Source organism: Bombus bifarius, unplaced genomic scaffold, assembly GCF_011952205.1.
Source record: "Bombus bifarius isolate JDL3187 unplaced genomic scaffold, Bbif_JDL3187 scf7180000009790, whole genome shotgun sequence".
NCBI classification, from domain to species: Eukaryota; Metazoa; Arthropoda; class Insecta; order Hymenoptera; family Apidae; genus Bombus; species Bombus bifarius.
Genome location: NW_022885336.1, coordinates 169,070 through 186,322, shown reverse-complemented (window position 1 = coordinate 186,322; position 17,253 = coordinate 169,070). Strand labels below are relative to the sequence as shown.

General features: G+C 32.6%; 1 protein-coding gene across 1 annotated transcript in view; it reads right to left on the bottom strand.

Annotated features, from left to right (window-relative positions):
- LOC117215787 (leishmanolysin-like peptidase) overlaps window positions 1-17,253 on the bottom strand; it is a 210,303-nt gene that overhangs the window by 57,408 nt on the left and 135,642 nt on the right. The window contains exon 3 of the mRNA XM_033462265.1: window positions 9,843-9,943. Coding sequence (XP_033318156.1) covers window positions 9,843-9,943 — 101 coding nt within the window. The remainder of the gene's footprint in view (window positions 1-9,842; window positions 9,944-17,253) is intronic.

Below are 17,253 nucleotides of genomic sequence, written 5' to 3'. Positions count from 1 at the left end.
AATAAAATGCAATCTGATTTGCTGCGCTTTTAACTGGCCAATTTCAAAGCACGTTTATACGCACCAGATGGAATAAACGACTGCGTACGAGAGCAAGGAATTAATCAAAAACAGTTGGAAATGAGCCGGATTAATTATTGCAATTACGATAATTAACGGGATTCGACTCTCATCATGCACGATTGTAATACTAAATGACATTGTTAATGGGTTTTAATAGAAAATAAAAATAATTTATTTGCAAATGGAATACGTATTACATGTATTTTACAATAGATTGGAAACCTTTCCAATAATTATATTGATTAAATGGGCAAATATTCTTTTCAATTAACTACATTGACGGATCTATCTCTATCGATTATTATAATATGAACCTTAAGTTAAGTGGAAAAGTTAATATCAGTTAAATACATTTTTCAGTTAAATACATTATCTTAACGGAAACCAGGGGACCGATCAACTCGTGGTGTCGATTATTATAATCGTAACGGGAATTTACGACTCCAGTTGACGTGTTTCCTCGCGATTGCGTCTCCCTGCGATTGGTCGAAAATACATGACCTTTGATTCATAGGAAGGCCAAATTTATTTTTTAATACCTTAGTTAATTTAGTGCTCAACGTTATATAAAAACTGTTTAACTGTATATAGCAAAAAGAAGCATTGGATAAGCACATTCATATCAGAAAGCATATAACATAATTTGCAATTAATTAATTCCTTACGATATTTAAAAAAAAAACTGTGTATCTATACAGTTGGAGAACTACAAACTTGCATAACTTTACTGTCTTTAAAAATATCTTAATATCTGAAAGGACGTCCACGAGACAAAGCGATCACCAAAGTTCATTACGAAGTTTAACAGGAGTTAAAGTATTGCTTAAAAAAGCAATATGAAAGTTTCGTTCATTACTAACGTGAAAGGCGTTGAAGCCGGTTTCAAGGGTTAGAAGAGAGTTATGAGTAGTTGGAAAAGCAGTGCAATTTCTACCAAGTCCAGTTCTATTCTCAACTAGGAAGAATTCTATTTTAAACAGATACATTATTTTATATATATATCCATTATCAGGTACGCAACGATCGACGACTATTAATATAAAGGATATTTCCTTCTATCGTTCTTACGATATAAGACTCAGAAATTAAAAGTTTATAAACAATTTTAAAGATTTCATAACTTCAGAAGTTCTTTATATTTTTTAATACAACATCACTCGACATATTATTCTATTGTTCGGTCACTTTGTCATTTTCTGCGATATGATAGAAAGCACTAGATCTTTATGTTTAGCTATCCGTCACGCTGTTCGGGCTGACCACTCGTTGACTATAACTACTTTCCTATATCGACTCCTTTAAATCTATAGATATATTATATCTAATGTTTGTAATACATATAATTTGTAATATATAATACGCGTGTAATATATACACGCACGTATAATTAAAATTCGATTAAATTTTTAATTAAACGTACACATAATCTGCTCTAAGACACCGTAATCTCTTTACTCAGGAATTCTATCGTGCTATGGTCAATCTGATCTTGTTAATCATGTCATTATTAATGTAAATAATCCTAGAGAGATGACGATTTATTAAACTGTTGTGCCATCCTTAAACATTGTCTTTCACAGGTAATTCCATTTTATGTACATTATACTAGGTTGAGCAATTAGCTGGTTTACATTCCATCGAAAGATTACATCAACTGTTATTAGTTTCATATAACATCCATATATAATTAAGGAGTAATTTACTTGTCTCATTTCTTTCCATGAATATTGCATCTTCCATAAAAAAATTAAAAAACTCGTACCTTTAAATTCTTGAAACAATTTTTATAAGATTCTTCGAAATATGTATTACTGAAAGCTGAACAAACATATCACTCAATCCTACAATACATAGATTAAATAAAAGGGTACTATGCTACGGATGTTCACGCAAACGTACAGTATTATAAAACATAACTAAGGAAATAGAACATAAGCAGAGATGTGTTTCACTCTCTAAATATTATAACGTATATCATTCTTTGGATATTTCATATATTCTGTATATTATACGCGTTCTGTGAATTTGTGCAATTTTAATATTACCCATAAACGCATAAACATCTGCAGTCCGATTTATGGCGAATGTATAAAAAGGGTTCGTCGGCTTTTCTATAAAATAATTATGCCATTTGGAAATATGTGGCTATAAATAATCAAGTTGTTATCATACCGCAGCAAAAATCCGTACTGTGCCACGAAGAAAAAAGCAATGCCGAAATAACGCCGCGAGTTACGATGCATGATATAATGCATTAGCCGTTTTGAACAGTGGCAAACATATGCGATGTAATTAACAGTACCGATAAGCACATATGAATATTATGGTTAATTTACGATCACGGAGTACAGCCGTTGAATTTACGAGATGCCGCTCGGGGGCATTTCCACCCAAACCGTACGGCTGCAGAGCGTTACCATTGCGCCAGGGCAAACATTGACCAAAACGAAAGCTAGGAGAGAGCACAAGTGGGCGACGCGACGTGGGGTTAGGGACCGTGTAACCTGGCGAGGAACGAGAGCTACGATGGTCAATGTACAATTTACACGCGCGAATGTAAACGGCCAATTAGAACGATCCTTTGATGCTTGAGACGAGTCGAAATCGCATGCCTGTGTTTCCATCGTGAAGGCCTAGCACGGCTTTGAAAAGAACGCCATCAACGTTAATATTTTACAAACGGCTAACGACAGTGACCCCAGACTGCGTCCCAGTCTCTGTTGATATTTGGCGTGCCTACGTAATACCCTGAAAACTTGATAGGAAACTGCGAAGTTCCTTCAATTACCCCACCTCATCTATCACTTTATCTCTATTTCCTATGAGTTTTAAGATAGATGCATCGGAATTGTCCAAATTGTGCGTGTAAGTTTGGATTTCTGTAATCTTTGATCGAAATAACTTTTAATCAATCGGAAATTTTGAAGGAAAATGTGAAATCAATTTGAAGTAGATGTGACATTAAGAAGATTAAAATGACGCGAAAGTATGAGCTACGTCTAATTACCACAATCTGTGTTCCGATCTCTCTCTCTCTCTCTCTCTCTCTTTCTCCTGGGAATTCCAGTTTCGAGATACATAGGCGCATCGGAATTATCGAAATGCAAACGTAAATTTAGATCGGTATAGTCTTAAATTGATTGGAAATTTTGAAATAAAATGATTAAGAATGACATCGAATAAATGTCACTTATAAAAGATTGAGATAAATGATAACTTAAAGTAACGTATTGAATTAAAATAGACGTTGAAATAAAAACGACTGAATAATCTGAAACAAATGTAATTTTTAAATGGGAATAATCGTTTTTGTTTTAATATATACGGGAACAAATTTTCAAGTTATTTTTCAAAATTGGATTATACTTTTATGCTATACTTTTATACTTATACTAAGCTATACTTCTATGTGCAAAATATATGTTACGATATATAATACAATATGTTCTAGATCTTCTAAAGATCCCAGTTTACATCTTATGTATGGAAATGAAAAATTACACGTCGTTACCTTCACGGTGGCCGCGAGAATCGAAGATTACGCGACCCCTTTATTTCCTTGCAAAATTTCATTACGTGTAATTTACGCCAAAGACTATACATCGTCCGGGCTGATATTAGCGTGAAAGTTGGTGAATACCAAGGGTGCACGCCACACTTCTCTTGCATCTCAAGCAGGAGTTAAGCGCTTCTCCGTAGTAGGCATTACTTTTAAAGTGGAAAATAATAAATTGGTATACCGCTCTTAATGCGGTACTCTAACTGCACACAGTTTATTCTTGTTCGCGCGATATTAATGTACGATCGCATAATGAACAAAAATAATTCACGGTAGGAACAAAGGTTCGAAGAAAGAATAATAATAGTGTGCTGGTAATAACGATTCATAAATTATGGTTGTGTTCTAACAGTAGATTTACCCGCTCAAAATTGATGTAATAGTTGATTTCGTTTAAATCTGGAGTACACGACAAAAGAAAATTAGAAAATTAGAGGGGCCAGAGTAGGAGAGAGAGTGAATGAGGGAGGAAAAGGTAGGATTGCAGACTGGGTGAGAAAATTGGGAAAAAAGAAAAGGGAAAGAGTGAAGAGAAAGACGCTATCTAGCCAAGTAGGTAAAGATTTATGCAATAGATAATAGACATATATAATAGTTAAGAGTTAGATGGCAGTCGGTAGACAAGGAATAGTAAAATAAAATGAGGTCGTGTGTGTGAAAGGATGGATAAGTATGGAGATGGTTAAGAACAAAACGTGCATGACGATAGAGAGATTATTTTTATTGTAAACCGAGTTTCTTTTATGGTCGTGAGGCTAATATAAAATATACTCCTACTACTACTACTACTACTAATAATAATAATAATTGATTTCATTTTAGTTCTATCGACGAACGTTGTGAAGAAGGGGAGAAAATTTCCTGTCACGAATCTGATGCAAGTAGAAACATTTAGGACATAATATCAAATAAGTATTTTAAGATGTTGCGGTTGAAGATAACAGCGACGTGACAGCGACGTGACAGCGTCGAAATTTCGAGAATACCTCCCAAGGAGAGACAGTTTATGACAGCTTTGTTTCGCGAGTCGGTGACGGCTAATGGTACAAACCATTAGCTGATGTATTGGCCGACGATAGAATCACGGGAATTTAATCGGATGTCAACCGGATGACATTGTTTCGTATATGGAAATAGACGTAATTCAGATAAACGAAAATTTAACAATGTTAGAGAAAATGAACGAGATAATATTCTAAGAGCTAATTATACACTTTCAGTTTCGTCTAATTCTTTGATCCTATCGTATAAGTTGCCCTTTTAAAAACTATCAATTATTTCTGATCACTTGGGATAACTTTCATGAGACACATTTCTTAATTATTATGATGCACTTCAAGTATCATTTAGATTTAATAAATCGAAGTGTTTTATAAGTTCGCAATAGTTAAACTTGAACATTAAGCATAAAGCTCCTTTCACATTCGTTTTTATAACTAATAACCACCGTTTTCTATCGTCGGTACCAATTTACAAAATATGAAGGCCCACTCACAGTTGCCTATACACACATCGATACTTATTAAATATATGTATCTGTTCTGATCAGATACAAACATTTGGCGTAGATCCATTCCAATGAAGGAAACCTTTCCCAAATATCGCCGACGGTCATGAGTGGATGGCAAATTGAATAAGAGTATGTCAGTTGTGAAACGACCCTACACATGCAGACAGTACGGTTCATCTGGCGCGTGCCCAAGTTTTTCGTCGTCGACGGAAATTTTAACGCTTTCTATTCGATTGGACACCATAGCCGATCTCCCGAGAGAGTACGTCAAATGGTTGAATTCAGTCGATATCGATAGATCCGGCTTAATCGGTTAATTCTGTCCTCTCTTCTCCCCTCTTTCCTTCCTTTTTTTCTATCTTTTTTTTTTTACTCGCTGCGATACGAGCGACACGGGATTAATTATCGGTAACGAGAAAACACGATTAATTACCGACGACAGTTTCTGGGCAGCTAGAATGAAAATTCGGCCTCGTCGTAATTCACGGGGAATTGGCTGCATTTTCTCAATTAACTTGCAACGCATTTATATGTATCGGTGAAAGTATGTTCTTTCCAATGTTTTAACAAAATTCAGGAACACTGCTTGGTGAAATTTTGCGCGAAAATATTTCGACTGTTATAATGAACTAACAATATGTTGCGTAGAAATGTTAAATAATAAATGAAGATAATTAAAAATACAAAATATAAATAAAAATACTATAAAATATTAAGCATTAAAAAATACTACATATACGTGGTTTTCTTAGAGAAAATGACATTTTCTATATTCTATAGTACGAAACTTTATTTTTGTTATCCACATTTAGGACATCTGATGGCAAATGTTTGATAATTACATATGTGAATTTAAAGTCTTTTCTATTAACGAGAGGTGTGGAATATATGTGTTTGAAGTGCTGTCGAAAAAGGTTACTTTTAATGAGAGAGTAAGCTTAAAGGCGTACATCGTTTGTTGGTCGTGTTAGCTACGTGCTGTTGAAAGTAACATGAAAGAAACTAGCGCGTACTTGAAATTAAATGAATAGGTATTTCTATGCTGGATGTATATCCTTAAAAGAATACGAACATAACAAAATAGAAACTGTACGTTTCAAAGTACGCGTTTACTTTTTAGTTTCTTATATCGCGCATCAATAAATGTTATTATACTTGTTGTAAGATTCTTCGCTGTTCGTTGTGTACGACGTTGAACAGTTTTATGTTAACGAATGATTTACAATCCCTGATTTGTCAAAGTGATACTAGGATAAATCAATAACAACCCCACACTCAATATATTAGAAAAACATGCATTAAATTAGTTGAAGATTTTTAATTCGGTGGACCAAAGACATTCACTTTTTGGGAATTTGCTTATTTTTAAATTTATTAAAAAATTTCGACCGTTCAATTTGTCCTATAGAAATTGTATAATTCTAAACCGGAAAAAAATTGTAGAAAATATTTTGTACAATATAACATGGGTAACGAGTTATAAATAGGCGGAAATTAATCATTTTAGTATGTATAAGGTTGACACTTCATATTGTATAAGCATTGTTTATGCAAGCTATGGATTTACATATATTTTATATGTATAAATGCACACGCATGAAAAGATCTCATTTCACGCGGACTACCATGAATCTTGCACGAAAAATATAGAGTAGCTAAATACGCTTGCGTGACTACATAATTTTACTTTGTATTCGTATAGAAACATTAAGTTACTTGTGTCTAAGAATAAATGGTTTAAAAGATATTTTGACCCTAATTTCGTAAAACATAGGAGAAACGAGGTGAATGTAATATATCATAAATATAAAAGTACAAAAGTTACATTTCTTCTTGCTTACTTACTAGTTTCGCTATTTATTACTTCTTTCACATGTTGAATTTTGCAATATTCAAGATAGAATATCTTTCAAACTAATTGTTTTCGAGCACAAGTAACTTGATAGGTTTAAGTTTGTTTAATGAAATGCCCGTCTCTCGAAGTTACATCTTGCTTTTAACACTAAAACTATCACACCAGTCAAATCGACTGGTTTTATAATTTTATTTTAAAATTCCTACTTCATGTCATATTTTCTTTCCGCAATGATAACTAAAGGAATATAATGAATTTTATTTTGTTTTTTATATATTCAAACTCAAAATAATATCGACTCTACTTATACCAATATCAGTCACAATGACTGGTACTTGTCAAAGTGTAAAAGGGTGCTGCAATCTGTTTATCAAACCCCAATTAACCAGTTTCCTAGTTTTGTATGTTTTTTAAATTTTTACTGCGTATCATTCAATATGATGATATCAGTTATCAGGAAAATTCCAGATCGATCGCTAAAGCGCTAGATGTTAATACTAGAAATACCACACCAGTCAAAATGACCGGTTCTACAATTTTTATAAATGTGTCAACTTTCGTTTAGGGATCATGGTCCCACATGGATTAATAATACCAAAAATGTACTACATTACATTGTATTTCTTCTGTAAGAAAGTAATAAATCGATAAATATAAAAATATTCTATTATTACATATTTTTTAAAGACCAGTCAAAATGACTGGTTTTGGTAGAAATAGTTTCGTGTTAACTATCGGTAGTTCTAATGTTAATAAGTTGTAAATCTGAGAGTAAACTATTAGCAGTCTTTTGAATGTGACATATTCTGCACGAAACTATATTGTATGTCGCGTTGCTACTTTATACGTATAATCTTACTGTTCATATTATATAGAAATTAAGCTGTAAGCTATATTAAACTATAAGTAAGTGATAAAGTTTGGCTGGAAAATCTTGGAACAGGTTGAAGATACATTTTAATATATTAATTGCATCAGTAGGAATGAAACAGATAATGCAACCCTCGATCTAGATATCCGTTCAGATACAGTTAAGATATTGTGAATACATGTCCAAGACTAGAGAAACTAGGCTGAATACACGATAGGAACTTACGGAATACTACTCGGAAAGTTATGCTCCGTGCCACGGTGGCATTTAACAACTGCAGAACTTCCGGTCCGGAAGTTAAAAGTTACTTCGTTGCGACTCCTAGCGACGCAAAGCGCGTCTCACCCAGAACACGTCCTGTTCACGACATACCCACAACTTTATTTAAGAATTTGCGTCAACAACTTTGGATGTGAGAATATTATTTTATCTTTCACTTTATTGTCCCATTAAAATCTCCTTCATTTCATTTTTGCAATGACGATAAATATATCATTATATAATTAATATTAATAAATAATAATTTCATAGAGAAATTTGTTACTTATATGCACAAAATAGCGTTAGTTTCAATATAAATAACTTGCACGAGCATAATTTATGTGGATAAACGGCATTCATTGTAATTCGTTTTATATTTAAAAAATATTGAGGACTATGTGAGAAAGACTACATATTTGGTAGTTGAAGGGAACATCCTGTTATATAAATCCACTAAATCATATAATTACGTGTGTGATAAATAATGATTTTAAAATACCCAGAAAGATGACAGAGATACACATTTAATTCCAAACAATTTATAATAATATAAGAGTGGATTTCTTTGTTATATCTTAATATATTTTCTTCTGTGGTCTTCGATCGTAAAGTTCTATTAAAAATTATACAACTGAATAAGTTTCTCAGATAGTCATTTGTGCATCAAAAGCTCTGAAACTCTTAAGGAATACCTTCCTTCATAACTTCTTTTAAAAGTATATTTTCTTCCTTCTTTTTCGTTATTATATCAAAGACTGATAATATTTCATAATATGCTACAAGCTTAATTGTTTAAAAGATTACTAAGTCTTAATTTCAGTTTCTAACTATAACATAAAGTAAACAATTTCCTGATATCCTTGTTTCAAGTGTATCAAGTATCAGCAAGTTATGGATGGTGTGTAGCAAGTATACATCAAGCTTCGTTCAGCCGATCGATACTAATATAAACGTGTGGTGGTGAAGGTTCTACGTGAAGTATCGTGTGATGCATAAATCACTTTCGTTCGAGACACCTCCCGTTTCTCTTGCCCATCGTATAGTACTTTATATAAGATCTTGGCTGCAACGTCTTTGCATTAGTGTAAAAAGAAATACGAAGCTTGGTGCTACATACGGTTTCGATGCTAAAGTATCAGCGTCACACACCCGTGTTCTAGCGATATCAGCGTCTACTTTTACCAGAAGCAAATAAGACGACAAATTGCCAACAGAAATTGCAGTCACTGAGAATTTTGTCTATGTTTTGTATTGATATAATGTAACGACAAATGGATGTAGCTTTGAAATTTAAGAACGTTTTCTACGTATCGAATTTATAGTATAATACTGCAATTTCTAATAAGTTTGAGACAGAAGCTGAAAGAATATTGAAAGTAATAAATGAACTCTGCGATATTACATCTGGATACATAAAAGTTTATATATTTATATATTAACTACGGAAATAAATACAAATAAAATTTAGATGAATAAACGGTTCCAATAAGTTCCAACCTTAAGATCCGTTGAATTACTCACGAAGAGCTATTACCTCTTACAAATAGCTAAAAGAAAGAAAATATACTAGCTTTTAATATCTCTTAATACCTTTTAATAATATTCCAAGATCAGCATAGCCTTCATTATATGGTAACAGTTTTTTAACGCTTGTGCATTGTATGCTTAGCTGCATATCTAATATGTGTTAATTATATGTATAATTAATTACATGCAAACTCACCTGTAGACGCTTTCATCGTACGATAGCAAGATCCGAACCGGCTGACTGATACTCCGCTTTTTCACTTCATGTGCTGGTTCTATGTGAACGCCATGAACAACCTATAAAACAAAAACAACGACGATTAAATCAAATACCATTTTGCAACCAACAATAGCGACTTAAATTAACAGTTTGTACATTTTTCTATATGAACTTAAAGGGAGGAAAAATTGTCATCAAAGAGTCAATCATATTAATCTATCATTTTAGAAAGATTTAAGATATCTCTATTCGACTTAAACAATGTTTTAATGCATAAGTAATTTTAGAAGACATTATGTGACAATTCCATTCCAAGAGTATTTGAATTGTAAAACAGACATAATTCTTATAAATATAGTATATAATGAAAAGAATTGATCGTTGGAGAAGCACATTGATTCATATGAAAATTACTTTGATTCAGTACACGATATTTCCAAGAAACTATGTGTGATTGAAATTAAGAAGCATTTTGTATTCATTAATCCAATATAATGTTCCACGTATCTTTTCCTGGAAGAATAAAAGCAATTTTATTGCTATTGCGCAACTTGCAGCTTACGTTGTAGAAATAAAAATCTGATTCTGTAGAAGGGATATATTCTCATATCTTGAATCAGCATAAAAAGCAAGAGAAAGTAAGAGAGAGAGAGAGAGAGATACATATATATATGTATATATATCGATCGAGAAAACAAAAGGATAAACGACCGAAAGTTTGAAAGTTTCAAATTCACTCATAGCCCGAAGGTTCTGAATTCTGGGCAAAAGAGTTTCCAAGCTTGACTGAACAACCCTTCCAGACTCTTCGAAACTTCTCAACATTTAGAACAATCTGGATTTTATAAGGACAAATATCACAGAATCCTACAAAAATAATTTCTCTCTTTAATTTAATTCATTTCAACGTCATTTAGCATATAGATGCTAGAACATAAGATTACATATAAATTTTTTATACAAGAAATATTATGTAATAAAGAAAATACACATATAATAGAATAATTAGCTACTCGAGAATTTCCGCTTGAAATAAGTCGTTCAATTCTAAGATTTTTTCAACTTTATTGTTTAACTGCATCTGCGAATATACATGTGATTCAAATCAGTACACTTATGTAACTTAAATATCCAGATTAAATATCAAATAATTAAAAGGAAATTCCATTATTTCACAGGACATTATGAATATGAGGTGTGGTAGTATTGTACTGTGTATACACAGTGTGTCATTTTAATCGACCCAATATTGCAAATATCTGCTAAACAATCTGTTATTCGAAAAAGTGTTTCAAATAAAACTTGTTTTGTTTCAGCGACGTCTTATAATGACCAGTTTTGTCTAGGTAGAGGCGTTTTCGAGATTTCAAGATGAGCAACGATCTTTTAAATGGAACTATAGTTTTTTTTATACACATTCGATACAATTTTTAATTCTCTACAAAGAAGTAGATATATTATCAGATATAGTAGATATTTTATTAGAAGTGATGCTTAGTTTAAAAGATATTCCGATTCCAACTTCATCAAATTGAGTGCATGGAAGACAAGAGAAAGGAACGTAAAAGCATTGCGTTGACTATCCTTATCTTTCATATTGAAGAGTTTTACGAGGTTAAAGTTCAAATATCTTCTAAACTAATCATTTTTTGATTCAAGTGCCTTAATACCTCTTGTAAAGAATTAAAAAATGCATCGAATAGTGTATAGAAAAGTGTAAAGTTCTGTTAAAAAATGAGCCACCATGAAATTTCGAAGGCACGCCTACCTAGATAAGTTTTATTTATTTTTATTTTATTTTTTTTATACAGTTTAGCAAGTATTTGCATGGATCGAATAAAACGAGACACTTTGTATGTACATTCGTAACATCATACGTATAAAGTAATTGAATTTCTTTCTCATTAGTTGATATCTAAAACTATATAACTACGTCCAAAATTATTCTATTTCATCGATTAGCTATCATCTCAACACTTGCCTATTTCAGTTATAATCGTGTTAAAAGCTTGAAACATTTGCCGCATATTGTGATTCCTGGAAGCACGAGATTGCACTCTGAATTTGCAGTGTCGGACGAATCCAGAATCCAATCGGATTCATGCAACATGATTTAGCGTTGAGGTCGCGTCTGGTATTAATGGCAATCAATTATTGCATATTCTGATATACTAACTCACGAAGTTATTCAAATGTTTACAGGCATTTTTTATGAATATGCATATTACACGTGTTATATAAAATATTGTGAAAAATTAGCATTAGCTGCATCAGTTACGAGATTCGACTCTAATGATTACATTGGTATATCTTAAAACAAATCTGAATAAATGCATCATAAAATCCCATAAATGCATAAACATCTTCGGTCTACTAGAGTAAATAAAAATACAATACGATGCAATAACAACTTTAAACCAATTACAAAAAGGAAATTACCAAAATTCTATAAATGTTACTTTCTTCTTAAACGTTAATTTTATTATCAACATGAAAATTATATGAAACTTCTTATTAACGCGAAATAAACTTAATCCAGAATTAACGAAGATTATCTTTACAGTCAGGGAATTTACACAGACATACGTTGTCATTTCCTATTACTTGATAAACCCTGTGATAGGGGTGGAAATTAGGAGAAGTCTCGAAGTTTGATAATTAAGAGAATATTAGTCAGTACGCGCTAAAGTGGTCTGTAAGTTACGAAGGAACACGCTTAGCGTACCATCGTTATCTTCTATGTTATACGTACGTATATGCGCATTTCGTTACCCTCCCGCTTTACCTTCGATCTTCGATCCAACCTTCACGATGCTCTGCCCCTTTGGATAGTAAAGTTAATGCTGTCCTAACCTCTCAAGATATCGCATTATCGTTAAGAAGCTTTTCGCGCAAGTCATAAACTCTCCGCAAGTATAAAACTAGATCGGATTAAAACTTAATGCGGATCCTCGCATAATTGCATTCCTGGCGAACTCCTCTCCTGTGACAATGAAACCGATTACACGATATTTGATACGGCCATGTACCAGACCACTTTAGAAACGTCGGATTAAAAGTGAAGCAACCAGTAAACAGGGATGAAAACTTTAAACTGCTATCTACGATCTATGTAACGATTATCTTAAAAATGGAATGTTTAGCGAGCAGCGTTTAAAGATGTACAGTAGAATGCTTAATATTCGAATTAACAGGGGAGATAAAAATATATGGATAATAAAATTTTCAGATAGTAAAACGATCACATTTTTAGTAACAAATTTTAGTAACAAGTTATTTTCATATTTAAGGATTCTATATTATTGCAATTGAAATGACATGCTTTTTTAGGCTGCCAAGTGGATTATTTTCGAACCAGAAATTTCTATAATTACCAAGTTAGAAGCTAATAAACACGAATCAATCTCGGATAGATCGATTTTAATTCTTGCAAACTAGTGGTGAATATTCACGTATTGTATCTTTGAAAAACTAACTTATCACAGAGTTTTGTCAGTTAATTCTCATAAAAGTTACCTAACCGTAACTTCGCGCATTGTAAGCCCATATACATCGATATACATAGGTCGGAATTTATGGATCGGTTTTCTCTCAATAAAAGCAATTCTATACGACATCCTACAAGCAGAAAACCCATACTTTATGTGCTGAGGAAACCATCTTAATTTTTCTGTAGTATTGTTCGCAGCCACATCTACCATATCTTTTGTAATTATTACTTTTCCTTTTTCTGATTAATAAATGCTTGTATATACGCAATATGTATACGTATTGGTTTACCAATCTAATAGAAGTTGATTTATATATACGTAGACTATATTTGGATAGACACACGCAAGACGGTTCAATCAAACGAATATTGGTATTCGAAACTTCAATCACCTATTTCTTTTTTCTATATGCAGACCTACCTCCGCGTCGTCTAGCTTTCCAATATATATTGCATGTTCGCTAACGAGAAAGAGGGAACGGATAATAGAGAGATCATGGAAACTGGACAGGTGCACAATTTCCGTAGCAACCAACTGTTGTGCTTTATCCCCAGATACATACCACTATGTGGACCGAAAGACCAAAAATCTCTGTATCGCCGATTGTTATTTTCGTTATGTCTGTCTGAAATATTACGTGATTTTATATCGAAATATTTGTATAATATAACAATCTTAATATTCGTAAACATCATAATATATATATACGTTTAATATTTTTTCAGTATCAGCAAGCTATTCAATATCGAGAAAAGCAGGAAGTAAATAATCAAAAAATTAATCGTATATTTTATTGCGAATTTAAAAGTATAATGATTTAGCAAATGTTATTACTAGTAGCAATTATAATATGCAAAAAGATTGGTATATGTTAATACATAGACGAATATTGGTGATTTGAGAAGAAATTCCAAATGAATTTTTTGAAACTTCTAGGAACAGTCAAATTGCTTTTAAATAGGGAAAAACGATTTTTATTCTAACATTTGCAACTTATTGCTGCATTTAATCTGAACAATGTCATATTTTGTATAACTACTTACATCTCAATAATTATTTCCAAAATATAATGACTACTTCGTATAGTAATTTCTTCATAAATGAAATTTTCAGAGAACATCTTCTGTTGCATTACACCTAGTTATTAGACAAACAATTGATTCAGCAAATTATCGACAGCTTTATTATCCTATTCGTCGCAATTATTTTATAAACAATAAATATTGTATAAATTCAAATATCGTATAGACAACACGATTGGCGTACTCAAACGCCGATTAAAACTTTGTGATAGCCAAATGGCACACATTGTTGGCATATTTAAATACCAATTAACGTTATATTCTGCAACATTACAGCTCCATTTAACATATTTTCTATATAACATTTCATATTTAGCATTTTACACGGTACATAAATCAAATGCTACTATACAATCACCAATCAGAACTAACAGGACCCGTAACTAGCAATTTAATACTAATTTCATGGCGCGGCATACGTCGAAGCAAAGTGTAACTGTGTTTCTGCTTTTATACTAATGGAAGACTTGCCACGGACGGTGCGTACGTAGTAAGACCATGAACGCTAGACGATGTTCCTACCATCCCCATGTTGCGTCCTGCCACATACATGCCACTGCACTAACGTCCAAGTGCATTTACTGTGTACACGATTCTACCAGGCGATCAAAGCTTGTCTCACGGTCCACAGCTTTGTGCTACGTGTACGTGTCTACGGAACAAACCTTCGACCACGTAGCAGCGCAGGAAACTCTGCGTAGTGGCGTATATACAGACACGATACATTCTCAGAAATACGTATCTACATACCTCTATTCGCATACCTGTACGTAGGTACATGAGAACGACTCTTGCATTGCTGTCAGTGACACGTGAGCTTCAGGTAAAAGCATTCCTGTGCAAGGCGTTTCTGTAGAGTCGCAGCTTGTCTGGAAATCTTACGCTCCGACGAACTCTCCTTGATCGAGAGAAACAAGCTTGTTGCGAAACTCCATCACGCGTGCTGCCCTTACGTTTGCGATTTCGTCTAAGAATCGAGTTTCCAAGATAAATTTCTGAATTAAGTCGCGATATTTTTTAAGAAAGATGATTGGATATTTTTTAAGAAAGGCGATTGAATGTGATTTATATTTTAAAATCGATGCGATAAGAATTCACGTTTATGTGCGTTTGTATAATATGTTCTAAATATTCTTTGTCAAATATCTAGCATTTTTTCTTCTATCTTCAATTTCAGTAGTACAAACACCGAAGGTTAGCTTAACAATTTTTATGAGAAACGCCGGCGAGCAGAAGTGAATATCGAATCTGTTTCAAGAAGATTTCAAGTAGATGGAGAAGGTTTTTCGAAGAATAAAGTTATTAAAATTTGATTGTGCAGAGTGCAAAGATGAGACGCGTATGTGTGTATATGAGCGCGTATACGTGTTCCTCGGTTAGTGACACGGTTAGTCGACAAACAAAGAAAAAAACAAGTATAAAAAGAGAATATTGAAGTTTAACTGTCGCGAATTATGAGCATAAAAACATTTCGATTCATTGAATTCTTCATAGAAGTTACAGACAAGCACTTTGATTTGTTTTATCGATTGAGAATGATATTTAAAGTGTATCATGATAATTAAAGAATATAATAAAATGATAAATAATACAGAGTTTTTCTGAACTATTAACATATACTGTAATTTAAAACACAGTCGCACTACTTATTCACTGACGCGTATCGTAAAAACGCAATGTTATCTCCATCGCATATGATGCTACTACAGCTGTAACTGTTTATTAAAGGAAAACTGTCTGCGCGGAAAGAAGCGACTATCCGATAATCATATGCAACGAACTTCGCCATTGTTCGCGTAATATGATGAATACGAATCACTTTTTCTTCTTTCAGTTCTTATAACGAATGAGGAAAATGCGTTAACGCACCTAGTCGCGTTTCAATTCAATTTTTATCAATACCGGTGTCCATTCTTTTAATAAAACACTTGGATATTATTCGAAACGCCCCGCCGGAACATGTAATTTTAGTGGGTACACTCTTCACATTTTTTAAGCGAATAAGGAAGGAATTTTTTTATTACATTCTTAATTATACGTCTGAAAAAATTAAGGAAATAACGAGATATCACCTACCTATGAGTAACTGCGAGTAGAAAAAGGCGACATTGCATTGCGCAAATAATTTTTATATAAAGGGACGAAGTAAAATAAAATAACATTTATTTGTCTTTGATCTATCATTGATTAATTAAGTTCTGTATTCTCATATGAGTTACTTAAGAAACAAATCAATCAATTCCACTTTGTAAAAAATTAGTGTTTCACTTTTTTGTTTCGGTTTACTAACGTTATTTATGTCTTGGAATTCTAATGAAATTTTAAATCCTTCTCTTATTTATTAAACCTTAATTTACCAATGACATTAATAAATAGATAAATGTCCAGAATTCGAAAATATTGAATTTGATCAATATGTAATTTATTGAACTGTCAATACTGAAATCTATCGCGTTTATTAAAAACTGACAAGTATTCCTGATACCTATTACTGACGCATGTTCCTGTCATAATGCAATATCATTTCAGCTTTTACGTCTTACCAAATAATTTGTTTCAACTAATTCATATTATCAAATAATTGAACAGAGAAAGACAAGAGTATAAAAAGAAGTGTAGCATTTAGTTAACAATATCCCTTCCCTTTTAAACATTTCAAATTGTTCATATTCACGATATGATAGGGTCATTTGTACGATATTTGTCTGTACTGCAATAGAATTCTATTGCTTGAATTGCATTAATACTGCAGAAAGGGTAAATTCTGTTTTCTATTGAAATTGTGCTTCGGAACAGATGTATTCGAGTTAATGA